The sequence below is a fragment of the Oncorhynchus gorbuscha genome, linkage group LG03, assembly GCF_021184085.1.
Source record: "Oncorhynchus gorbuscha isolate QuinsamMale2020 ecotype Even-year linkage group LG03, OgorEven_v1.0, whole genome shotgun sequence".
Taxonomy (NCBI): domain Eukaryota; kingdom Metazoa; phylum Chordata; class Actinopteri; order Salmoniformes; family Salmonidae; genus Oncorhynchus; species Oncorhynchus gorbuscha.
This window is the reverse complement of record NC_060175.1, coordinates 36,611,636-36,636,897: the sequence shown is the minus strand read 5'-3', so window position 1 is coordinate 36,636,897 and position 25,262 is coordinate 36,611,636. Positions and strand designations below refer to the sequence as shown.

The window sequence follows — 25,262 nt, the reverse complement described above, 5'->3', positions numbered from 1 at the left end:
GCCTTTCCCATAGTCCTCCATGTTGGGCCACTGGCCAAATGGGTGGGCTCCTGAGGGAGGGTTGATGCTAGAATCTTCTTCACTGGCCAAATCAGCCTTTCCCATACTCCTCCATGGTGGGCTCCTGAGGGAGGAATGATGCTAGAATCTTCTTCACTGGCCAAATCAGCCTTTCCCATACTCCTCCATGGTGGGCTCCTGAGGGTGGGCTCCTGAGGGTTGATGCTAGAATCTTCTTCACTGGCCAAATCAGCCTTTCCCATACTCCTCCATGGTGGGCTCCTGAGGGAGGAATGATGCTAGAATCTTCTTCACTGGCCAAATCAGCCTTTCCCATACTCCTCCATGGTGGGCTCCTGAGGGAGGAATGATGATAGAATCTTCTTCACTGGTCAAATCAGCCTTTCCCATACTCCTCCATGGTGGGCTCCTGAGGGAGGAATGATGCTAGAATCTTCTTCACTGGCCAAATCAGCCTTTCCCATACTCCTACATGGTGGGCTCCTGAGGGAGGGTTGATGCTAGAATCTTCTTCACTGGCCAAATCAGCCTTTCCCATGCTCCTCCATGTTGGGCTCCTGAGGGAGGGTTGATGCTAGAATCTTCTTCACTGGCCAAATCAGCCTTTCCCATACTCCTACATGGTGGGCTCCTGAGGGAGGGTTGATGCTAGAATCTTCTTCACTGGCCAAATCAGCCTTTCCCATACTCCTCCATGGTGGGCTCCTGAGGGAGGAATGATGATAGAATCTTCTTCACTGGCCAAATCAGCCTTTCCCATACTCCTCCATGGTGGGCTCCTGAGGGAGGAATGATGCTAGAATCTTCTTCACTGGCCAAATCAGCCTTTCCCATACTCCTCCATGTTGGGCTCCTGAGGGAGGATTGATGCTAGAATCTTCTTCACTGGCCAAATCAGCCTTTCCCATACTCCTCCATGGTGGGCTCCTGAGGGAGGAATGATGCTAGAATCTTCTTCACTGGCCAAATCAGCCTTTCCCATACTCCTCCATGGTGGGCTCCTGAGGGAGGAGTGAACGACCATTTTACTCCAACGTTCAGTAATGTATTCTGGATCTTCTTGTGATCCAGTTCCTTTCGAGCCCCTGCTAGCTCCCTTTGTGCACCCACAAAATATGTACAGTTATCAGTCCCGATACTAGACACGGGCCTCTTCGGCAGATACATCTACGCAAGCGTTAATGCAGGAAGCTGTGTCTAAGTAGCTAGCAAGATCTAGATGGATGGCACGACAAACAAGGCAGGTAAAAATCACACGCCGTCGCTTCACAAAAGAGCAGCCTTGCTTGATCTTTGTAGGCCCAAAGTAGCCCATACCCACATGGGTAAAGGGTGGCAGGTCAGGGGTCACATGGTTCTGTGGAAGGTCAGACATCTTTTGTTCTCCAGCTTTGGCCTGTATACGCCTACAGAAGACACAGCTCTTGATGATCTTTCTTGCCAATGAATTCCCACAGGGCATCCAAAAGCATTGGCTAAGTCTGGACAGCATACGGCCCCTCCCACAATGATCAATCTGCTCATGAATCTATCGTGGGAATCTTTTGTCAGTATCATGGGGTTCTTCAGCTCCATAGGCATGGATCCTTTACTTATCCATCCTCCTACTCTCAGCAGGCCTTAATCCATGATTGGGTCCATCTACCGTTTCCTTTAGCACATTGTCTCCCTTTATCTTCAGGTGCTGCTTCTGATCGTAACAGATTATTGCTTTCTCAGCTACCTACATGTCCTCCGAAGTGAGGCTTTGTGTCTTGACAGACAGCTTGAGCTGGGTAGAGGGGGTAATTCAAAATATTCTGTTCTGGCTTGACCCTCACTAATTTTAAACATCAGCTATCTGATCAGCTAACCAATCGCTGCAGCTGTACACAGCCCATCTGTAAACAGCCCATCCAATCTACCTACCTCATCCCCATATTGTTTTGATTTACTTTTTTGCTCTTTTGCACACCAGTATGTCTACTTGCACATCATCATCTGCTCATCTATCACTCCAGTGTTCATTTCCTATATTGTAATTACTTCGATTACTATGGCCTATTTATTGCCTTACCTCCTCTCTCCTCTGTCACGCTCACACTATTTATAGTGACATCCTTCCTTACCTCGGGGTCATCCTGAGGGATAGAGCCCAGCTGTGGATTCTTTGGCCATTGTGTTTATGGTTTCTCCAAAAACTCTGGTCCTGCCAGCCATCTTGAATTCAGAAAGGTCTCAATGTTCAGGCCACGTGAGGCGCCGTCAGCTGGGTTCTGTTTTGTATTGATGTATCTCCACTGCTCTCCTCTTGACGGATCACGAATCACAGAGACTCGGCTTGCTACAAAGGTATGGAATCTTGTAGTCTTGTTGTTGTTATATTTCAGTACTGACTGGCTGTCTGTCCAGAAAGTCGAGTCTTGTAGTCTTGTTGTTGTTATATTTCAGTACAGACTGGCTGTCTGTCCAGAAAGTCGAGTCTTGTAGTCTTGTTGTTGTTATATTTCAGTACAGACTGGCTGTCTGTCCAGAGAGTCGAGTCTTGTAGTCTTGTTGTTGTTATATTTCAGTACAGACTGGCTGTCTGTCCAGAAAGTCAAGTCTTGTAGTCTTGTTGTTGTTATATTTCAGTACAGACTGGCTGTCTGTCCAGAAAGTCGAGTCTTGTAGTTCAATCTGTAGCTCCATTCTGAGCATCTGATCTACTTCACACAGCTGATGTTGATGCTGAGAGTTCCAGCCTGGGGATTGTCATCTGCTTAATTGGCATCACTCTGGACCCAGAACAAATGCAATGTGAACCTTTTCTTCTTCGCCTGTGAGCCTCAAGTAGCTTGCAGTTCCGTAGACTTGTTCACTTGCGTCACAGAAATGATGCATCTTAGTAGTTTTAACTGGACCAAAGTTTTCAGGCTTCATGCCCCCTTCACCTGGACTCTAGAAAGCTGATCCAACTCTGAGAGCCATCTTTGCAATGGTTTACAGAGTTCCTATGGGAAACCTAGTGGATCGTAGACTGCCATTACAGTTGAGAGGATACCTCTTCTGGTAGCTGGTCAGCCGTTGATCATGACTCGGTAGGTGAATAGGTCATTCTCAATGTTCCATTGAATACCAAGCGCTCGAATGCTAACTTTTTTCTGTCGAGATCCAGTTCCTTTATCTGCTTGGCTTTATGTTCATCAGGGAGGGAGGCCAATATAGCATGGCTGTTACTGACCTATTTGGTCAACTTATATCCACCTTGAGAGCATAGGTCCCTGATATCTCTTGTGAGAGCTACAGTTGAAGTCGGAAGTTTACATACACTTAGGTTGGAGTCAATAAAACTCATTTTTCAACCATTACACAAATTTCTTGTTAACAAACTATAGTTTTGGCAAATTGATTAGGACATCTACTTTGTGCATGACACAAGTCATTTCTCCAACAATTGTTTACAGACAGATTATTTCACTTATAATTCACTGTATCACAATTCCAGTGGGTCAGAAGTTTACATACACTAAGATGACTGTGCCTTTAAACAGCTTGTAAAATTCTAGAAAATGATGTCATGGCTTTAGAAGCTTCTGATAGGCTAATTGTCATAATTTGAGTCAATTGGAGGTGTACCTGTGGATGTATTTCAAGGCCTACCTTCAAACTCAGTTCCTATTTGCTTGACATCATGCGAAAATCTAAAGAAATCAGCAAAAAAATTGTAGACTTCCACAAGTCTGGTTCATCTTTGGGAGCAATTTCCAAACACCTGAAGGTACCATGTTCATCTGTACAAACAATAGTACGCAAGTATAAACACAATCCCAGAACAACAGCAAGGACCTTGTGAAAATGCTGGAGGAAACCGGTACAAAAGTATCTATATCCACTGTAAAACAAGTCTTATATCGACATAACCTGAAAGGCCACTCAGCAAGGAAGAAGCCACTGTTCCAAAACCGCCATAAGAAAAGACAGACTACGGTTTGCAACTGCACATGGGGACAAAGATCGTACTTTTTGGAGAAATGTCCTCTGGTTTGATGAAACAAAAATATAACTATTTGGCCATATTGACCATCGTTATGTTCGGAGAAAAAAGGGGGAGGCTTGCAAGCCGAAGAACTTCTACAAACCTGACTCCGTTACACCACCTCTGTCAGGAGGAATGGGCCAAAATTCACCCAACATATTGTGGGAAAGGATTAAATGTCAGGAATTGTGAAAAAACTGAGTTTAAATGTATTTGGCTAAGGTGTATGTAAACTTCCGACTTCAACCGTGTGTGTGTGTGTGTGTGTGTGTGTGTGTGTGTGCGCGCACGCACGCACGCACGCACGCACGCACACACGCACACACACACGCACACACGCACGCACACACGCACACACGCACACATCATCAAACGTGTAAAATGTTGCTTTAAGAATGTTCTCCCTTCCCCGGTCCAGTCGGAGAAGTTGGCCCGTAACATGTCTCTCCTGGACTCTGGGCATGTCCAGCAGACTGCAGCCATGTTGGCCAACGCCACGCTACACACGGTGGAGTTCTACGGTAGTGATGTAAGGGTGGCCTACCGCCTCACCCAGAGCCTTCTGAAGTACGAGAGCCACCAGCAGGGCTTCAGCCTGACCGCTACACAGGACGTCCTATTCACTGAGGTAACACAATAATACACAACACAGCACAATGCTGCACAGTGTAACACACCACCATGCAGCACAGGATAGGGCAACACATGGCAGCACACAACAGTTGAATGCACAGCGTAATACCACATGACACAGTACAACATAAATCTCAGATCAACTCTGTAGACATTTGCCCAACACCACCCTATGCCAGTCTGTCTCTCTGACCCCCTGCCTTACTCCCTCTATCAGAACCTGGTGCGGGTGGGCAGTGCCATCCTGTCCCCGGGCACACGGCCACACTGGGAGCTGATCCAGCAGACGGAAGGGGGCACGGCGGCCCTGCTGCGCCAGTTTGAACAGTACGCCAACACCCTGGCACAGAACATGAGGAAGACCTACCTCAGCCCCTTCACCATCGTCACTCCACACATAGGTGAGGGTAGTCTTCTGTGGTATGCCATTGTAGAAATATGGGAGTGATGATGATCGCTTAATGCAAAATAAGTTAGAGATATGCACAGCATGTTGTAGTTTGTTTATCAGCTGGAATATATGTGTTCATTATTCTTCCATGAGCGTTGAAGGATAAACTGAACGTCTAACCAGTTATCTCTTTGTTGTGGTTTGTCTAACCTACCCTTCCTGTGTTGTGTGTTCTCTCCACAGTCATCTCAATAGATCGCCTCCAGAAGATGAACTTTCCCGGAGCCAAACTCCCTCGCTACCAGTCTCTGAGAGGACTGAGGCCTCAGGACCAGGAGACGGCCGTCACCCTCCCCGACTCCGTCTTTGAGCCACCCATGGAGACCAAGGGCCACCGCCACCTGGACACCTTCCCAGAACCCTTCCTGAGGAACCACACGTCCAACAGGAAGAGGCGCCATAGAGGTCCTGACGACCCCGAGCAGGAAGCCATCGCTAGTGTGATCATCTTCCACAGCCTGGCCTCACTTCTGCCTGAGAGCTACGACCCTGATAAGAGGAGTCTGAGGTGAGACCAAGAGAGACTGAGATCTGATTCCATATTAACATACATACAGTTGAAGTCGGAAGTTTATATACACTCAGGTTGGAGTCAATAAAACTTGTTTTTCAGCTACTCCACAAATTTCTTGTGAACAAACTATAGTTTTTGCAAGTCGGTTAGGACATCTACTTTGTGCATGACACAAGTCATTTTTCCAACAATTGTTTACAGACAGATTATATCACTTATATTTCACTGTATCACAATTCCAGTGGGTCAGAAGTTTACATACACTAAGTTGACCGTGCCTTTAAACAGCTTGGAAAATTCCAGAAAATTATATCATGGCTTTAGAAGCTTCTGATAGGCTAATTGACATAATTAGAGTCAATTGGAGGTGTACCTGTAGATGTATTTCAAGGCCTACCCTCAAACTCAGTGCCTCAGCCAAGACCTCCACAAGTGTGGTTCATCCTTGGGAGCAATTTCCAAACGCCTGAAGGTACCACGCTCATCTGTACAAACAGTAGTACGCAAGTATAAATGCTCTTATGGCTGCGATCCCCGTACAGGGATCAACATCAGGGGGAATCTCAGAGTGACAACTAAAAATACATCGTAACATGAAACATTCTTGAAAATGCAAGTGTCTTAAATCCTTCAAAAGATTAGAATCTTGGTAATCAAACTCCGTTTTCCGATTTAAAATAGCTATTACAGAGAACAAATGCCATGCTTTTGTTTGAGAAGAGCGATCAACAAAAAAAAAAAACATTTTCCACCACAACAGTTTTTACACATTCACATCTGAAGGTAAAATGATGACTTACATTCTGATATCTTGCTCTTATTTCTCTTGCTGAGGGTCCCATTGATCAAATGAAGTGCGGTTTTCTTTGATAAAATCCATTTTTATAGCCTAAATCGAAACATTTGGTAAACCGGTTGTGCCGTGAATTCCATCTCTATCAACTTTTTACGGAGCATTCGACGTAATTACACATAGTAAACAATCGTTTATCTAGTCATGGTTGGTTTCAGTGCATTCCTCTGGATGTTTGCAACACAGCCAAACTTGATTGTTTTTTTTTTGCGGGGAGTATTGACCGAAGTGAACTGATTTGAAGACAACGAGCAATGACTTCATTGCGCACCAATCATTTTAGCGAAGCTTCGTTGATTGACTGTATTTCTGCCCAATGACCACTGATCTTCTTGAAATCTAGCTGGGTAGATAGCCAATGAGCTGAGGTAAACGCCAGTATGTGAAGGGTATGGGTTGGACCACCATCCCTTGTTTGTAAACGCTCGCGTAACGAACTCCATTCTCATCTTGACCATCAGAGTAGTTGCAGTCACGCTTGTTACGCACAGCAATGTTTTGGAAAGTAGTATTTCGGAAAGTGTTTTTTCAACAATTTCATTGAAGACATCATGGCGAATAAATCAGGAAAAACGAAGTCCAAGTCTAAATATACAGATTTGCACCAGTTTATAGAAGAGATTGATCGGGAAAGTGAGAGAGATTTTTTTGTTTGAGGAATCTTTGAGTGTTATGATTCAAACAGGAGCTGAGGAGCTGTTTCTGCAAGGACAGGACGTACTTTACGAGGATTAAATGTCAGGAATTGTGAAAAACTGAGTTTAAATGTATGTAAACTTCCAACTTCAACTGTGTGTATGTGTGTGTGTGTGTGTGTGTGTGTATGTCTATTTTTATATGTGTGTGTGTGTAGGGGTTAAGGGAGGAAGAGAAGATGGTAAAGTATAGGTTGCTGTCTTCTATGCTAAAGTATTATTTAATGATGGTTTTGTGTGACGTCCACTAGGGTGCCCAAGCGTCCTGTCATCAACACCCCTGTGGTCAGCATCACGGTCCATGACAACGAGGAGCTGCTGCAGCACACCCTGGACAAACCAATCACTGTGCAGTTCCGCATGGTCACTGCTGAGGACCGCTCCAAACCCATCTGTGTCTTCTGGAACCACTCCATACTGTGAGTTACACACACACACACACACACACACACACACACACACACACACACACACACACACACACACACACACACACACACACACACACACACACACACACACACACACACACACACACACACACACACACACACACACACACACACTAGCTATTTGAACTTTGAGCTGTAGAAACAGGTTTTTAGAAAGGCTCTATAAAGGATTAGGTTGAAACCAATGAATCCACCATTGTATTGTTTGACTGTTTATTGTGTTTGTCAGAGCGGGGAACGGAGGCTGGTCAGCTAAAGGCTGTGAGGTGGTGTTCAGGAACAACACTCACATCAGCTGCCAGTGTTACCACATGACCAGCTTCGCTGTCCTCATGGATGTCTCCAGGAGAGAGGTGAGAGGGGCTACACGATGTATCACAAAAACACCACACAACATTCCCCTCATACTTTCAGACCTAACATTGCATACAACACTACAAAACTACTCCATATAGACTTCACATTGTAAACTTCACATAGATACCTCAATGCACCACAGGCCGGCCTCACCCAAAAGTGGTCTTGTTCACTATAATGACCAGAAAAAGCTCTGTTTAAACTTCCCCTTCTTATCTTTTCAGAACGGCGAGATCCTGCCTGTGAAGCTGGTGACGTGGAGCACGGTGGGTGTGACCCTGGTCTTCCTCTTTCTCACCACCCTCTTCCTCCTCTGCCTGCGGGCCATGCACTGCAACAAGACCAGTATCATCAACAATGGAGCCACTGCCCTCTTCATCTCCGAACTCATCTTCATCCTGGGCATTAACCTGCCAGACAACCCGGTAAACTACTGGAATAAAGTTATTCTCTATCTACCTTTAATACTGTATTTGACCTCGTGTCCCACTCTACCTCTGTTCAGCACTTCACTTTCAGTATCCTACCTTTCCTCTCATTTGTATTTGGAATAGGTGTCTGACATATGGATCTGATTCAAATCAAAGGCAAAAATAAGCAAAGCATTCAGCCCATTTTGAGGCCTGCCATATCCAGTATTATATGCTCTCTCTGTCTGTGTGTGTGTGTGTGTGTGTGTCTGTGTGTGTGTTTAGTTCATGTGCACAATCATTGCCATCTTGCTGCATTTCTTCTACCTGTGCACCTTCTCCTGGCTCTTCCTGGAGGGCCTGCACGTCTACCGCATGCTGAGCGAAATACGAGACATCAACTACGGACCCATGCGCTTTTACTACATGATCGGCTGGGGCGTGCCGGCCTTTATCACAGGTCTGAATAATACACACACACAGACACACAATGCCAACTCATCATATATCCAGTTAGACTGTAGTTATTTTATAGTTACTAGTGGTTTGTTTGTTTGTTGTGTTGTCCAGGCCTGGCGGTCGGACTGGACCCAGAGGGTTATGGGAACCCAGACTTCTGCTGGCTGTCCATGTACGACACTCTGATCTGGAGCTTGGCAGGGCCCATCGCCATGGTGGTGTTTGTGAGTGCACTCCACTTCTAATACAGTGTATTATATTACACTCATATGATATGGTGGTTGGTGTGTAATCTTTGTGTAACTTGTGTTCAATATTAGTAGCTTATTATGTAAATTATGGTGCATTAATACATTGTTTGTGTTTTCCAGATGAACATCTTCCTGTACATCCTGGCCTCCAGAGCATCCTGCTCCATTAGACACCACAGCTTTGAGAAGAAAGAGCCCCCTGTGTGAGTGTCCTGCCGCTGCCTGAATAAAAACAATAGGGAAACTACACTCATTCTGTCATTAACACAGGCATGCTGTTGTACCCCGAGGAAACATGACTACCGCACTTTAGAGACAACGGAGAGTGTGCATTGTGTCATTGAATTGAGAGTGAAGCTGCCAATTCACTAAACTCTGAAAATGCACTTATCCCAAAGTAACCTTGTGTCCTCATTTAACATGTGTGTGTGTGTGTGTGTGTGTGTGTGTGTGTGTGTGTGTGTGTGTGTGTGTGTGTGTGTGTGTGTGTGTGTGTGTGTGTGTGTGTGTGTGTGTGTGTGTGTGTGTAGCTCTGGGCTGAGGACTGCGTGTGGGGTTCTCCTCCTGGTCACTGTAACGTGTCTGTTAGCTGTACTCTCAGTCAACAGTGACATGATCATCTTCCACTACTTGTTTGCTGGATTCAACTGTCTCCAGGTAAACACTTTCTTCTCTGACTTATACCAGGAATCGGTACCTTGCTCCATTGGTTTCTTTGACTTCCTCTTCCTTTGGTCTGTCCATCCAGGGTCCCTTCATCTTCTTCTTCCGCATCGTCTTCAACAAGGATGCCAGGAAAGCCATGCGCTACTGCTGCAGCCGCAAGCGCCCAGATCACATGATCAAGTCCAAGCCCTCTGTGAGTCTCTCCCACTATATAGGGACACCAGTCATCCAAGGCCTTAGTAGAACAGGAACTAGTACAGCTATGTACAGCTGTAGGCCTCCATATCATACCTTTAGGTTTGGCCTTGTGTTACCAAGGACAATGAACTAAAGCATCAAACAAATAAAACAGAATTTGGTGTGATGACTGCCTATTAACTTATACCATGTCCCTCTCCTCCTCCTCCAGTCATATAACTGTACCAACAGCTACATGGATGGCAGACTGTACCACCTGCCGTTTGGAGACTCCAGTGTGTCTCTGAACGGCACCCTGCAGAGTGGCAAGAGCCAGCAGAGCTACGTCCCTTTTGTCCTTAGGTACGGCAAGCCCAGAGGGACATAACAGACCCCTTGGACACAAGCTGTTCAGGGCCTCCTGCATCATTGTGTATTAGAAAAAAGTTTACTTTACAAATTAATTGAAAATGTATATTTTATGATGGTCTATTATGTACAGTAAGACAAGTAGAACAGCCCTTTCAGATACACATAGTAACTTTGATTGAGGAGATGAGGGCTTTGTGTTTGTATGTCTATGTCCTGTTACAAGTCCTGTTGTGTTTTTCAGGGATGATGGTGGCCTGAATAACAGCCAAGCACACATCGCTCTGAATGAACACGGCTCACTCTTCCATGAAACTAAAGAGCATTTAGATAGTAGGTCTCCCATTCTAATGTCATTAGGATCACTGTGACTGCCTTTAGCAGAGAGGCATACAGAGGGTTATTTCATATGGTTAATATATGTATACAAACTATATATCTGTGCAATTCTCATTGGTCATCATCTTAACGTGTGTGTGCAACAACAGATCCCAACTCAGACTCTGACAGTGACCTGTCTCTGGAGGACGACCAGAGCGGCTCATACGCCTCTACACACTCCTCTGACAGCGAGGAGGAGGAGCCCTACCCACCAGAGGAATGCTGGGAAAGCATGGCCTCCAACGTGTCCAAGAGACCACACCCTCACGGTATGACCTCACACCTATAATCAACCCAGTCATCCACACTCTATACGACCTCATACATTCAATGCCTCACTCTCAGTAGACCACACCAACATGGTGGTTGTGTTCCCCTGCTCAGACGTTGCATGCATCAACCAATGGTTGCTGTTGGGCACCAGGTTGCTATAATGTATGATGTGGTTAGCTGATTTGTAAAATACCTATCTAGGTGTTGTAAGATTTGGCATGCGTCAGCAACACTTTGGCAGAGGAACGCGCCCGATTTGTCACCACAGCCCCATCATCCACTGTGTGACCTCAGACCTTCTTGATAATACTGCTCCCACACTTTTAACAGTTCACCACACCCAAACAGCACACACTGACCAGACCTTCAATAGACTATACCTACACTGTATACAATTGTCCAGGTGTAAATAAATCCACCTCTGAGCAATACATGAATGTTATGAATTTGACCATAGGTTACACCATCATTTAATGCATCAAGCATTTAAGATGTAGTCTTAAAATTGTTCCCCAGATAACAACCTGAGTAAGCTGTACTGGCCAGTGGAGTATATGACGACAGCCAGCAACAGTGAGGGCCTCGGGGGAGCAGACAGGCTGAAGACAGAGTCTCTGGCCAACACTGAGCTGGGCCAGACTCGGGACACCCGAGGCATGCCAAGCGAAAGGCCAGGGGACAAGGCAGGTAGCTATGGGAAGGATAACTTGATGCTGCTACTTCCCAGTCTGCCCAACCTCAATGCACACCCACAGAAAGGTTAGCAACAAAACTGAACATCCACACTGCTGCAACATTCCTCCACATGTTGTTAGTTCAACTGTATATCTCTGTAGGGGTGGGCTTTCCAGAACTTTGGAATTGTTTGAGAGGATGTGTCTTCAAATTCAGGAATCCTGAAGAAGAAGCAGCTCTCCCCCATCGCAGAGAGAAATGGTATCAACCGCATCCATAACGAGCTGTCAAAGAACGCGCCGGGCCACGCCTCCTCTCAGGGCTCCTCCTCCAGTGAGAGCCGAGGGGGCCGGGCCAAACCCAGCCTACCAGATCAGCTGAATGGTGTCGGCATGAGCATCAAGGCGGGAACAGTAGACGGTGACTCGTCAGGATCAGAGTGAGTGTCATCCAACACAGAGCACCAGACACAAAGCAGGTTCAAGCATAATACACAGAATACACATAATACACAGAATACACAGAATACACAATGTCATAGAATCAAAGCAATAGCTTTAGATGGAAGTTAAGAGATTTCTCAGTACTTATGTATTTAAATGTTGTTTCATATGTTGCTGGATACAGTATGTTACATTTTCTGTTGATCAGTCTGCCAGGTTGATGTGTGAGAATTGATGTCCCACTGAATGTATCTTGAGCACCCCCCCCCCCCCCCCCCCCCCATCACCATTGTGTGTAGTCCTCTGTCCTCCTCTATGTACTGGTGATGTCAGCATGCTGGCTTGTCAATAGTCCAAAACAAAACAGCACCTTCACATTCTCATCAATGAGCTCAGACACCAATAATGTCAAGCAACTTCCGTGATCAGGTGATTTTATTCTATTGCAAGCATTTCGCTACACTCGCATTAACATCTGCTAACCATGTGTATGTGACAAATAACATCTGATTTGATTATTGGGAACTAAATACTGTTCCATAAACAGAGGGACTTTTAGTAAAAGCTGATTTCAACAAGTTAGATTGTATATTAACACGTTTTGTTGAGCTTTTATTGCTACCATATTACAAGCGGCTTTAAAGCTGGAATCAGCAGTTGAAACGTAACAAAGCGTACTCCCAGCGCCTGTTTTGTTACAAAGCTGAGGGATGGGGCTAGAGAAATGTACATTCATAGAGCTATGGATGCAAGGACTGACCATCCATGATATCAAAAGTATCATTTTAACTATGTTTTAATGCTATATAGTGTTTGAAAACATTTAATTTGTTTACAAACATTGGAATAATAATAATAATAATATATAATAATAATAATAACAATAATAATAATTATAATATAATATAATAATAATAATATAAATAATATAATAAATAATAATAATATAATAATATAATATAATAATAATAATAATAATATATATATGCTATTTAGCAGACGCTTTTATCCAAAGCGACTTACAGTCATGTGTGCATACATTCTACGTATGGGTGGTCCCGGGGATCGAACCCACTACCCTGGCGTTACAAGCGCCATGCTCTACCAACTGAGCTACAGAAGGACCAGGAATGGAGGAATGAAACCAGCTGATATGATGGGGTCTGACAGTTACACTAAGCTCCTGAGGCATTTCGAAGTTCTATTCTTCAAGAATCAATAGGTACATATTATTCATTTATAGGTCAAAAAAATAGTTAGGCAATATCATTTTATTATGAAGAGTGTCTACAATGCTGAGTCTTGTAGCTTACGAACCACCCTTCTCTGTCCTTTCTCTCTCTCACTCCAAAAGCCATAGATTCTTATTCTTTCATTTTATTTACTGAAGCACTTGATCCTCATTTGAAATCAGGATCACTGTCTTCATGTCGATGGATCATTCAGCCCTTACAGCCATCCTTCACCCCTTACAACCATCCTTCACCCCTTACAGCCATCCTTCACCCCTTACTGCCATCCTTCACCCCTTACAACCATCCTTCACCCCTTACAGCCATCCTTCACCCCTTACAGCCATCCTTCACCCCTTACAGCCATCCTTCACCCCTTACAACCATCCTTCACCCCTTACAACCATCCTTCACCCCTTACAGCCATCCTTCACCCCTTACTGCCATCCTTCACCCCTTACAACCAAAATAAGAATCCCATGTGTGTGTGTGAATAATTCATTCATTTTTTTCCTGTTCCTTCTATTTTCCCTGTGTTGTGTTGTGTTTGTCACCGACACCACCCCCCCTCCCATCGCCCTGTTTTCCCAGCAGCCGCCGTAACACATATGAACAGGCTGACGGAGGGGTGTGTCTTTGCAGGTCATAGAGCCCAGCCCCTCATCGCCACGCACACTTTTCTCTGAGTGACAGGAGCTGATGTATGAGGAGACACAGAGCATTGGACTGTCCTCAACTGGAGATCCATGGAGTACCCTCTCTCTTCCCCCTCATTTTTTAAGAGGGTGCGTGTGTGTGCGAGAGAGCACGAGACCGAGCCAAACCTCAGGAGTCTCTGCACTGGCCCAGGTTTCACAGCACTGATAGAATGAGTCTCCCTCTTTAAAACATATATATATATATCATTGTTTGTTTACATACTTGAAGCAATGTACTTTTTAAAATAATTTACACTGCCTGACCAGATGTGCTGGTAGTCAACTGGAGCAGATGTTTCGTTTTATGTTTCAAACTCCGGAGATACAAAGTCCTCCTTTGGTTGTGTCATTTAGCTGTCAGATTTTAAACGTTCAGGGAATTTCCTTATCTAATTTGTAATTTCAGAAAGGGTCGCCTGTACAGTTGTTGTTTTGTTTGAGGATTGAATTGTTCTACTGAGGGCTGAGGCCAGTTTGAGTTTTGCTGCAGTGTAGAGAGGACTCACTCTTCTCCACTCCAGTCTCAGGAAGCTGCCAGCCTGAGCAGTCAGTCCAAAATGTCCCCAGACTGAACAGGAGACGGGGACAGCTCCACCCAGCTGAGTTCAGGCACTGGAGGAAAGGGACTCCTGTTGGAAGTGTGGCTGGAGAACTGGGTTGTGGACAGTGAGGCCATTGGGTCACTCAGTACTGCAATGCCTCGTATTGGACGGGCTCTGTAAACAGTTTCTCTCACTATTGACGGATGTTTAATCAAGGCAACAGGACAGCTGTCATCCAGAGGGAGAACGCCTGAGGGAGAACGCCTGAGGGAGAACGCCTGAGGGAGAACGCCTGAGGGAGAACGCCTGAGGGAGAACGCCTGAGGGAGAACGCCTGAGGGAGAACGCCTGAGGGAGAACGCCTGAGGGAGACCGCCTGAGGGAGAACGCCTGCCTTTCTCCACCACTTCGCCTTTGATTTATTACATCCTCATTGGAGGAAAAGAGTGCGCGTGTCAAGAATTTGTATAACAAGGACTTTTGATACATCTTGACTTTTGTAAAGTGTTGGGAGCAAATTTTTTGTATGAACATTGAAGATGCTCCCGTTTTTGTCCAAGGGATATTTGCCATCATTTGAATCCGTGACTAAATTACTTTGTATTTTATAGATCAGATATGAAGGACCCATTGTTTTGTCAAATACTTACTGTAATACACTTTGAAATGTATTCCAATTTTACTGTACAGAGTTGTCTGTAAAATGACATACACTAATACTTCATGCAACATATTGAATCATACTGCATAAACTGTACACACCTCAGTCAGTGCTCAAATATAACGTACACCACTACATTCCAACTATTGAAAAGCAGTTCAAGCAATGTATTGATGTGTAGGAAAGAAGCTGTTATTTCTCTTGCATATTACTTGTTTTTATGCGTCTTAAAAGGTCTTATCATTCATGTATTACTCCACAAGCACCAACACAGCCTTCATGGGAAGATGTAATAACACTACAGTTCCTGAGAGCATTGTGTTTGCACTGGTGCTCCCTAAAATGAAATGTACGGACATCTGAGAGCATTCTCCATGATACAATACCTCAACAATATGTGCCAAGTCAAGGGAATTTATGTATTGCCAATAGTTTCTTAAATGTTTTCCTCTTCTTTTTCTTACAACAACACTATGGGTAAATACAAGGTGAAGCTTGGTAAAACATTTGCTGAAGGGTTATTGAATATCAGGCCTACAAAAGAGTTCTCTCATTTTCATTACCACATTATCGGGATCCTAATGAATCACTTTGTTGAGACTCAACTGTGAAGAGCTTTATGCTCTTCACAGTAGCATACAGTTGCTACAGTATGCTACTCTCATACTCCTTATCTGGTTGGTACGAACACTTCATAATTGGAGCTCCAAGTAATCAACTGCTTAAAACCAAGACCTGTAGTAGGTTACTGATGTCAAAGCTTTAGTGATCCAGGGTAGATATGACTTGTATTTTTCTAAGATAAATGGCTTTCTAAAGGAATTTTCCAAAATGCAATGAGTAAAACAGACATGCTTTTAATACAGTGGTATTGTTTTTTATTCCTTCAGGGGAAATGGCCTCCTTAGCCTATTAAAAATATTACATAACACATGTAGTCCAAGCAGTTTGTAGTAGAATGCTGAGCTTTAGTACAGTCCAGTCATTAGAGCCCTCTGGTGCTGAACTGCTACCGAAACAACTAAAAAGCAAATAAAAATGTATTGGTCATTGCTGGTGTAGCAAAATGCTTGTAACTTCAAGAAGAATCACAGATTAGTCATTGAAATTCAAGTCTTTATTCTTTTGTGTCGTCTGTTTCAAGGGGACACTCCTTGCAGGGTAGAACATTCCCATCTTTAGTAGCTGAGGCTCCACTGCGCCAACCCAGCATAGCAGACAGTGCCCTGCCCCACCCCACCAGGGTCGCCAGCACTCCTCCCTCTGGGACCGGCTCACTGTGCCTAACCTTGGAGGATACCTGGCACTTCAGGCTCTCAATACGCTCATGGAGCTCTTTTGTCAGATGGTGGCTGGCGCCCAACTTGTACTTGTAGTCTACAGTAACACAGAGAGGAGAAGTAAAGAGATGGAGAGGACTTTCTACAGTTCATATGCTCCGATACATTGAAGTGTAGGGACACTTTGACCAGGGATTACCATTCTCAATATTTTGTAGAATCTGCAGGGTCTCCTTCTCAATCATACACACCATAGGGAGGGGAATCTGAAGAAGAGAGTTGCATGATTCAGCTTTCAGGGTCATGGACATTAAGATATCAGCAACTCTCACGACCAGCTGTACCCTTTCTACCATTGAGCTGAGGTGAAGGAATACGGTTGGGGTCTCTTACACTGGTTTTGCAGTCCAGCTCATGCTGCATGATCATGGCCTTGCGTCTGGGGTCATCGGTCAGGCAGTTGATATGGTAGCCTCTCCGATGGGCCATCTTCCACTTGCTGATATACTTGGTGGTTCCCCAGATAGAAAGCATCCGGGCAAAGGAATCCTCCTCTGTGGCGCACAACAATGGTTACTTACATCATTGGTACTTCAGAATAGTGGGGGAGAAATGTTACTGGTGATAATACTCACTTACCCTTCTCCTTGGGTTGGGCTGCAGGCCCTGCCTAATGAAAGAGGAACACGTACCTAAACTGTATGTGATGACATCCCTGATATCAAATGTACAGTGCCTTGCGAAAGTATTCGGTCCCCTTGAACTTTGCAACCTTTTGCCACATTTCAGGCTTCAAACATAAAGATATAAAACTGTATTTTTTTGTGAAGAATCAACAAGTGGGACACAATCATGAAGTGGAACGATATTTATTGGATATTTCAAACTTTAACAAATCAAAAACTAAAAAAATTGGGCGTGCAAAATTATTCAGCCCCCTTAAGTTAATACTTTGTAGCTCCACCTTTTGCTGCGATTACAGCTGTAAGTCGCTTGGGGTTTGTCTCTATCAGTTTTGCACATCGAGAGACTGAATTTTTTCCCCATTCCTCCTTGCAAAACAGCTCGAGCTCAGTGAGGTTGGATGGAGATCATTTGTGAACAGCAGTTTTCAGTTCTTTCCACAGATTCTCGATTGGATTCAGGTCTGGACTTTGACTTGGCCATTCTAACACCTGGATATGTTTATTTTTGAACCATTCCATTGTAGATTTTGCTTTATGTTTTGGATCATTGTCTTGTTGGAAGACAAATCTCCGTCCCAGTCTCAGGTCTTTTGCAGACTCCATCAGGTTTTCTTCCAGAATGGTCCTGTATTTGGCTCCATCCATCTTCCCATCAATTTTAACCATCTTCCCTGTCCCTGCTGAAGAAAAGCAGGCCCAAACCATGATGCTGCCACCACCATGTTTGACAGTGGGGATGGTCTGTGTTGCTTTTACGCCAAACATAACGTTTTGCATTGTTGCCAAAAAGTTCAATTTTGGTTTCATCTGACCAGAGCACCTTCTTCCACATGTTTGGTGTGTCTCCCAGGTGGCTTGTGGCAAACTTTAAACGACACTTTTTATGGATATCTTTAAGAAATGGCTTTATTCGTGCCACTCTTCCAATAAAGGCCAGATTTGTGCAATATATGACTGATTGTTGTCCTATGGACAGAGTGTCCCACCTCAGCTGTAGATCTCTGCAGTTCATCCAGAGTGATCATGAGCCTCTTGGCTGCATCTCTGATCAGTCTTCTCCTTGTATGAGCTGAAAGTTTAGAGGGACGGCCAGGTCTTGGTAGATTTGCAGTGGTCTGATACTCCTTCCATTTCAATAGTATCGCTTGCACAGTGCTTCTTGGGATGTTTAAAGCTTGGGAAATCTTTTTGTATCCAAATCCGGCTTTAAACTTCTTCACAACAGTATCTCGGACCTGCCTGGTGTGTTCCTTGTTCTTCATGATGCTCTCTGCGCTTTTAACGGACCTCTGAGACTATCACAGTGCAGGTGCATTTATACGGAGACTTGATTACACAGGTGGATTGTATTTATCATTAGTCATTTAGGTCAACATTGGATCATTCAGAGATCCTCACTGAACTTCTGGAGAGAGTTTGCTGCACTGAAAATAAAGGGGCTGAATAATTTTGCACGCCCAATTTTTCAGTTTTTGATTTGTTAAAAAAGTTTGAAATATCCAATAAATGTCACTCCACTTCATGATTGTGTCCCACTTGTTGTTGATACTTCACAAAAAAATAGTTTTATATCTATGTTTGAAGCCTGAAATGTGGCAAAAGGTCGCAAAGTTCAAGGGGGCCGAATACTTTCGCAAGGCACTGTAGTTGTCTGGATTGGACCAAACATTACGATGTCCTAACAAAGTTACCTCTTCATCGTCATCCTCTTCATCCACACCCTCTGACTCCGTGCCACTCTGTCCCTTGTCTGACTGCACGCCGGTCCCCCCAACAAAGCCATCATCCTCCTCCTCCTCCTCCTCCAACTCGCTCTGTGAGTCACTGAGACCAGAGTGCAAGCATTTACCTCATGCTTTGGTATTCCAATTGTATGAGACTATATTCACTATAGTAGTGACCATATCATGGACTAGGTGAGACTACACCATTGTATTTCTATGGACTATACATACTCCAAGGTGGGCTGCTGTGCAGTGTGAGCCGTCTCAGTCTTCTCCATCCCCAAACCTCTGGATCACAGAAGTATAATGTAGATGTCTTCAGTAACTTAAAATAAACATTCAATGTATTATAGGTTAAACAAATGCGGTCGCTTCTTACCTACTTGGTACACAATGGCCAGGATAGTCTTGTTGCAGTTCAAAAGCACTTGAAAAATGCTGTTGTCAGCTATGACACGTTTCAGAACTCTCCTCATTCCAGAATCTTAATATTCAATTATTCTTACCATCCTAAATTTCTTCCAGGTGTTGATTCATGTCATTACATTTTAGTTTTTGTCACATGTGCAACAGGCGTATTGATAGCATCACTTCCATCTTCTGTATTAGTGTGGACAGTCTAAATTTTCCTGGGGTCGTTATCCTGCTGGCATCTAAATGATAAAGATTGGTTTATTATCAGGGAAATAGAAGTATCCTCTAAGGCTTGAGGACTGGTGCTGTGAAGATGCTGAAAACAGAACCCTATTTAAGAGTGAAGGGAAACAATTGATTATTTTTCAAAATCATTTTATTTAAAAATTTTATAAATGAATTTCATAGTATTCATAACAGAACACTCTGATAACCAGTTTAAATACAGTCTAAAATGTATATTTGTATATATAATACTGCGTTTTTTAAAACTATATTTCAAATGTTTTATCTAGTAACAATCCTATGACCAATCAGCAATTAGCATGCCAGCTAAGTCGGAAGCATAGTGTCTGCTAGAGTTTGTATACTATGCAAATACACATGGCACAAACACATTTGTCAAGTGTCAGCTTAAATAGTGTATATATAACTCCTGTAAAGGAAGAGGACAACTGTCTTTGACAATCTTTATTATTGGCCTTCCAGAAACACACTGTCATTTTTCCATAAATACAACAAAAAGTTTTTTTTTTTTGACCATAATCCTTTGCAACAGTCTGTGGTCCTCTCTGAGTTTCAGTTTGAGTCCTCCAGGCTGCTGCTCTTCTGATCTGAGCCACAATTGCAAAGCCGTACCATGATGCTTTGCAGGCTGGGCTCTACGATGCCGAGCAGTGGCCTCTGGGAAGGGTCTCCATTCCAGCAGGCCTCCATCAGCTGCCAGCATTCCTCATCAAAGTTGGCCAACCGTTCGGGTCGCGCACCTGCAAACAACATGGGCACAAATGAGGCCCGGGCAGCTCTCTAGTCCAATTCAGCTAACAGACACACAGCCCACATCTCATCCACAAATAGACACACTGTAAATCCTGGATAAAAGACAAATGTTACAACAAGAATTTGTGGGTTTGCATATCACCTTTTTTAACATTATTCCACAACTGGTCCTTGCTGGAGCATTTCTCAAAGGACTCTGGGAGTTTGACAGAGCCAGTGCAGAGGTACCAGAACAGGATTCCAAAGGCATAGACATCCACAGAATTATCATACTTTCCTGAAGAAAGAGGTGAGACTTGGGGTTTAACCAAAGAATCTAGAATAAGAGATGATGCAGCAGTGTGACCGAGTAGCAGGATAGCTGACCTGTGAAGAGCTCGGGGGCCATGTGAATGGGGGTTCCTACAATGCTGCCGGACATCATGGCCTCTGGCTTACAGAAGCCCAGGTCTGTGATCTTGGCCCGGTTCTGTTTGTCCAGCTGAGGGAGGGACAGATGACAGCACAGACGAGGAACACTTTTGGCAAGACGTGAAACTTCAGGGCCATAAATATTGGTTTCTCAGGGAATATACAGTCAAAAAAGCATACCCTTGAGTCTTCAATACAAAGAAAGTAAGTGATTTTATCCCCCAATTGTCAACTCAAAACTAAATTCCAAAAAGGTCAGTGCTCAGAGCATCCAATTTATGAGTGAAGTTAAATATTTTCCATAACTCTGTCCTAACAATACAGCTATGTGTTGTAGCCTGTGACCTCCATTTCATGAAAATGCAAACATAGTATGTCTCATTAAACATTGCCCCTTATTTTCACACATAGTTAAGTCAGTCAGAGGACACAGCAAAACAGTGATATATGAGCCAACCATCAGACTGTGTAGGCGGGGCTGGGCTATTCTTACACTACCAAGCAAGCAACACAGGTGGAATATGATGGAAATAATGAGGAATTCATTGGTGTGCGGTGCTGGAGCATTTCCACTGAGCCATGATGCCCACAGCTGAATCAGATCAACATTAGAACTGATTTGATGAATGGATAATGTAGTGATCAACGCTGGTGTTAAACATTTAGCATGAGTTGAGATGACCTTTAACCCTCACTCACCAGCACATTCTTTAGTTTGATGTCTCTGTGCAGAAGCCCCTGGCCATGCAGGAAGCGAATGCCTTCCACCACGTCCAGAGCGATCTGGAGTCTCTCCTTTAGTGATAAACCAGCCTGATAGAGAGCGAGGAGATGGGGAGGTAGGCCTCAGTGTGCCAAATCACTTATGTCATCATAAGTTCTAGATTAGGGTAAATGATAGATATGGGATTACCTTCAGGCCTGTGTAGAGATCTCTGTGAAGCCTCTCCATGATGAGCAGCACAGCAATGCTGGAGCCGCCGCCATACGTGTGGTCAATCACTGAGCCGTGCAGGTCCACCAGGCGCTCGTGTTTAGGGAGGGACCTGAGCAATAGAGAAGGTAGGAAAACAAAGGTCCTACATTTTTATATACGTCCTACCCTCTGTGTTAGTAGAAATGGTGGGGACGGGGGTTGCATTGGAATATATATTATATTGAATTCTGCTTATATCACGCTATACCAGAACAAAGATAAAGTTGAAATGCAGAGACTCCGAGGCCATTGATTGAGTGCTTTTGAAGTGACAGGCTACAGATTTACAACAGTATAAATAGGGTAATTCCCCTATGTGAATGCAGCCATACACACAGTGGTCTTAACAAAATAACCTAGTCATTCATGCAGGCTTAGAATACCGACAACTACTACAGTGAGAAGCAGCCATGAAGTTAAATCACAGCAGTCTTGCCAAACAAATAGGCCCGCTTGAAAAATCATGGTGCCCAAAAATCATGGTGCCCAGTACAGCAACACGTGACATAGCACAACGTGATCAACCAGCATAAAACTAAAACTGAGGACGCACAAGTTTCAACTGAGGGGGCTGGCCCGCAAATACAGTACCATCACTTTTCCATGGTGTATGAAATTCTTCTATCAGTCACAAGGGGGCATAGGCATCTCAGTTCCAACACTAGCATCTGTCCACAGACATGAGTGGTTACTTCTCTATGAACTGTATTAGTAAGCTGTTAGAGCAGATGATCTGTGAAATTACACAGTGAAAGGCTGCAGTTATATGAAATGAACATGCTGAGATGTACACTAAACACAGCACCAGATGCCAATTCATTGCCCTAGAGGAAAAACATCTGTCCTGGAGAGCAGAATATGTTTCGTTATCCTAGAGGGTGTTGGTTGTACCAGTACATGCATTATACAAAGAACTGTCACCACCAATAACAATAGTTTTGTTGATGACAAATGAGTCTCACCATTCCTTATTATTGGATGATTCTTTTTCACTTGACTATGGATCCATTTTGATTAATGCAAAACAAGTTCACTCAGTTGACATCCTATTTACTATTTTAGGTGTCAGCTTATTAAAGGCATGCTTTATTGAAATGATAGTCCATTCAGCAATGGTTGAGGTCCACAGGCTGGGCCAGCTCACCTGGTGTAGTGAAACTCCAGGGCCAGGTCGTTCCAGTGCTTGTCATCAGGTGGTACAACTGACTTCAGAGCGCAGGGATAGCGTCCCCCCCAGCTGTCACACAGATAGACCACTCCATACTGACCCCGCCCCAGCTCTGGCCCAAGTTTGGGCTTGCCTGCCAGGAAGAGAGAAACATGTCAACACATGTTCATACAACCAACAGTGACGTCGCCAGTGACATCAAAGTAAACTACTGGTCAACTTCATGAAAAAGTTGTTAAGTTTGTCAGTCAGAAATACAAATTTGTGTTATTGTACTGTGACTGGTATAGGTTCTGGGCCTTTTTAGCACGTGAGAGCATGGAACCCAGACAGAGTGATTACTGTCACTGCCAGAGCTCAAAGCCCAGTGGATAGAGCAGCTATTATGTGTGTGTCTCACCATGCAGTAGCACGTCTCGGAGAGAGCGGCTCTCCAGAGACAGGCGGGCCAGCCGCGGGGCGTGGTCCTTCCTCACACGCAGCCACAGGTCCTCAGTACGCTCCAACCGCCCCGTGTGGCCTTCCTCCAGCTACACAAACATACGTCATTGGTTAAAATGAAACCAACAAATGTTAACGACACTCCAGATACTTGTAAACTCATAAGATCATCATAAGAGTACAAAACTGCAAACAGAAAAATAATCTAGGATTAGAAATCAGATAAATCATAAATAATTCTGTCAAACACAGGCCAAATAAGCCATGTTTTCCACATATAATGTTTTAATCTGTAATATGGCATCCTAGTTCAAACTGGGTTTTGCTGAAACCACTGTGATACTTAACGAGGGTCTTTATCAATGATGGGAATCACATTGTCAGTCATGTGGGAAGAACCATCACATACATTTGGGGTGGCAGGGTAGCCTAGTGGTTAGAGCATTGGACTAGCAACCGGAAGGTTGTGAGTTCAAACCCCCGAGCTGACAAGGTACAAATCTGTCGTTCTGCCCCTGAACAGGCAGTTAACCCACTGTTCCCAGGCCGTCATTGAAAATAAGAATGTGTTCTTAACTGACTTGCCTGGTTAAATAAAGGTAAAATTAAAAACAGTTTGACCATTGAGATCAAAGGTCAAAGAAGGTCAAGCAGAAAATCTTACTTGTTTACAACACAAAATCTGTAACTGGAGAGTTGCTGAAGTTCATTTGCACACACTGTATACAGATTTTTATAATGTGTTTACGTTTGTTTATCCCCATGTGTAACTCTGTTGTTGCACTGCTTTGCTTTATTTTTGCCAGGTCACAGTTATAAATGAGAAGTTGTTCTCAACAGGCCTACCTAGTTAAACATAAGTGAAATAAAAAAATTAAGTGAGACATTGCCAGGTTAAGTCCCAAGAGCTACCGTAAAGAGAGAACCTGGCAAAACTGGTTGAAATTACAGTACCAATCAAAGGTTTGGACAAACCTAATCATCCAAGGGTTTTTCTTTATTTTACGATTTTCTCAATTTTAGAATAATAGTGAAGACATCAAAACTATGAAATAACACATGGAATCATGTAGTAACCAAAAAACAGAAACAAATCAAAATATATTTTAGATTCTTCAAAGTAGCCATCCTTTGCCTTGACAGCTTTGCACACGCTTGGCATTCTCTCAACGAGCTTCATGAGGTAATCACCTGGAATGCTTTTCCAACAGTCTTGAAGGAGTTCCCACATATGCTGAGCACTTGTTGGCTGCATTTCCTTCACTCTGCGATCCAACTCATCCCAAACCATCTCAATTGGGTGGAGGTCGGGTAATTGTGGAGGCCTGGTCATCTGATGCAGCACTCCATCACTCTCCTTCTTGGTCAAATAGCCCTTACACAGCCTGGAGGTGTGTTGGGTCACTTTCCTGTTGAAAGACAAATGATAGTCCCACTAAGCACAAACCAGATGGGATGGTGTATCGCTGCAGAATTCTGTGGTAGCCATGCTGGTTAAGTGTGCCTTAAATTCTAAATAAATCACCAACAGTGTCACCAGCAAAGCACCCCCACACCATCACACCTCCTCCTCCATACTTCACGGTGGGAACCACACAAGTGGAGATCACCCAATCACCTATGCTGCGTCTCACAAAGACACGGCGGTTGGAACCAAAAATCTCAAATTTGGACTCATCAGACCAAAGGACATATTTCCACTGGTCTAATGTCCATTGCTTGTGTTTCTTGGCTCAAGCAAGTCTCTTCTTATTATTGGTGTCCTTTAATAGTGGTTTCTTTGCAGCAATTTGACCATGAAGGCCTGATTCTCCTCTGAACAGTCGAAGTTGAGATGTGTCTGTTATTTGAACTCTGTGAAGCATTTTTGGGGGCTGCAATCTGAGGTGCAGTTAACTCTAATGAACTTATCCTCTGCAGCAGAGGTAACTCTGGGTCTTCCATTCCTGTGGC

General features: G+C 44.0%; 2 protein-coding genes across 4 annotated transcripts in view; one reads left to right on the top strand and one right to left on the bottom strand.

The window, feature by feature from the left end:
* LOC124031323 (cadherin EGF LAG seven-pass G-type receptor 2-like) overlaps positions 1 to 16,141 on the top strand; it is a 108,748-nt gene extending 92,607 nt beyond the window's left edge. Inside the window, exons 18-34 of one of the 3 annotated variants that reach the window (XM_046342416.1) lie at positions 4,437 to 4,646; positions 4,869 to 5,052; positions 5,286 to 5,610; positions 7,416 to 7,583; positions 7,846 to 7,969; positions 8,198 to 8,398; positions 8,669 to 8,843; positions 8,954 to 9,066; positions 9,214 to 9,296; positions 9,624 to 9,750; positions 9,842 to 9,952; positions 10,169 to 10,299; positions 10,550 to 10,638; positions 10,794 to 10,955; positions 11,476 to 11,718; positions 11,851 to 12,073; positions 13,952 to 16,141. In XM_046342416.1, coding sequence (XP_046198372.1) covers positions 4,437 to 4,646; positions 4,869 to 5,052; positions 5,286 to 5,610; positions 7,416 to 7,583; positions 7,846 to 7,969; positions 8,198 to 8,398; positions 8,669 to 8,843; positions 8,954 to 9,066; positions 9,214 to 9,296; positions 9,624 to 9,750; positions 9,842 to 9,952; positions 10,169 to 10,299; positions 10,550 to 10,638; positions 10,794 to 10,955; positions 11,476 to 11,718; positions 11,851 to 12,073; positions 13,952 to 13,958 — 2,676 coding nt within the window. In that variant the 3' untranslated portion in view covers positions 13,959 to 16,141. Of the gene's footprint in view, positions 1 to 4,436; positions 4,647 to 4,868; positions 5,053 to 5,285; positions 5,611 to 7,415; positions 7,584 to 7,845; positions 7,970 to 8,197; positions 8,399 to 8,668; positions 8,844 to 8,953; positions 9,067 to 9,213; positions 9,297 to 9,623; positions 9,751 to 9,841; positions 9,953 to 10,168; positions 10,300 to 10,549; positions 10,639 to 10,793; positions 10,956 to 11,475; positions 11,719 to 11,850; positions 12,074 to 13,900 lie in introns of all 3 variants that reach the window. The other 2 variants (XM_046342415.1, XM_046342414.1) reach the window with 2 other exon arrangements.
* A 3,663-nt stretch (positions 16,142 to 19,804) lies between these two features.
* The window catches only part of LOC124031322 (dual serine/threonine and tyrosine protein kinase-like), a 30,578-nt gene continuing 25,120 nt past the window's right edge, over positions 19,805 to 25,262 (bottom strand). Inside the window, exons 9-15 of the mRNA XM_046342413.1 lie at positions 23,269 to 23,398; positions 22,845 to 23,001; positions 21,638 to 21,770; positions 21,424 to 21,537; positions 20,680 to 20,794; positions 20,456 to 20,590; positions 19,805 to 20,300 (exon numbers count right to left, since the gene is read on the bottom strand). Coding sequence (XP_046198369.1) covers positions 20,113 to 20,300; positions 20,456 to 20,590; positions 20,680 to 20,794; positions 21,424 to 21,537; positions 21,638 to 21,770; positions 22,845 to 23,001; positions 23,269 to 23,398 — 972 coding nt within the window. The 3' untranslated portion in view covers positions 19,805 to 20,112. The remainder of the gene's footprint in view (positions 20,301 to 20,455; positions 20,591 to 20,679; positions 20,795 to 21,423; positions 21,538 to 21,637; positions 21,771 to 22,844; positions 23,002 to 23,268; positions 23,399 to 25,262) is intronic.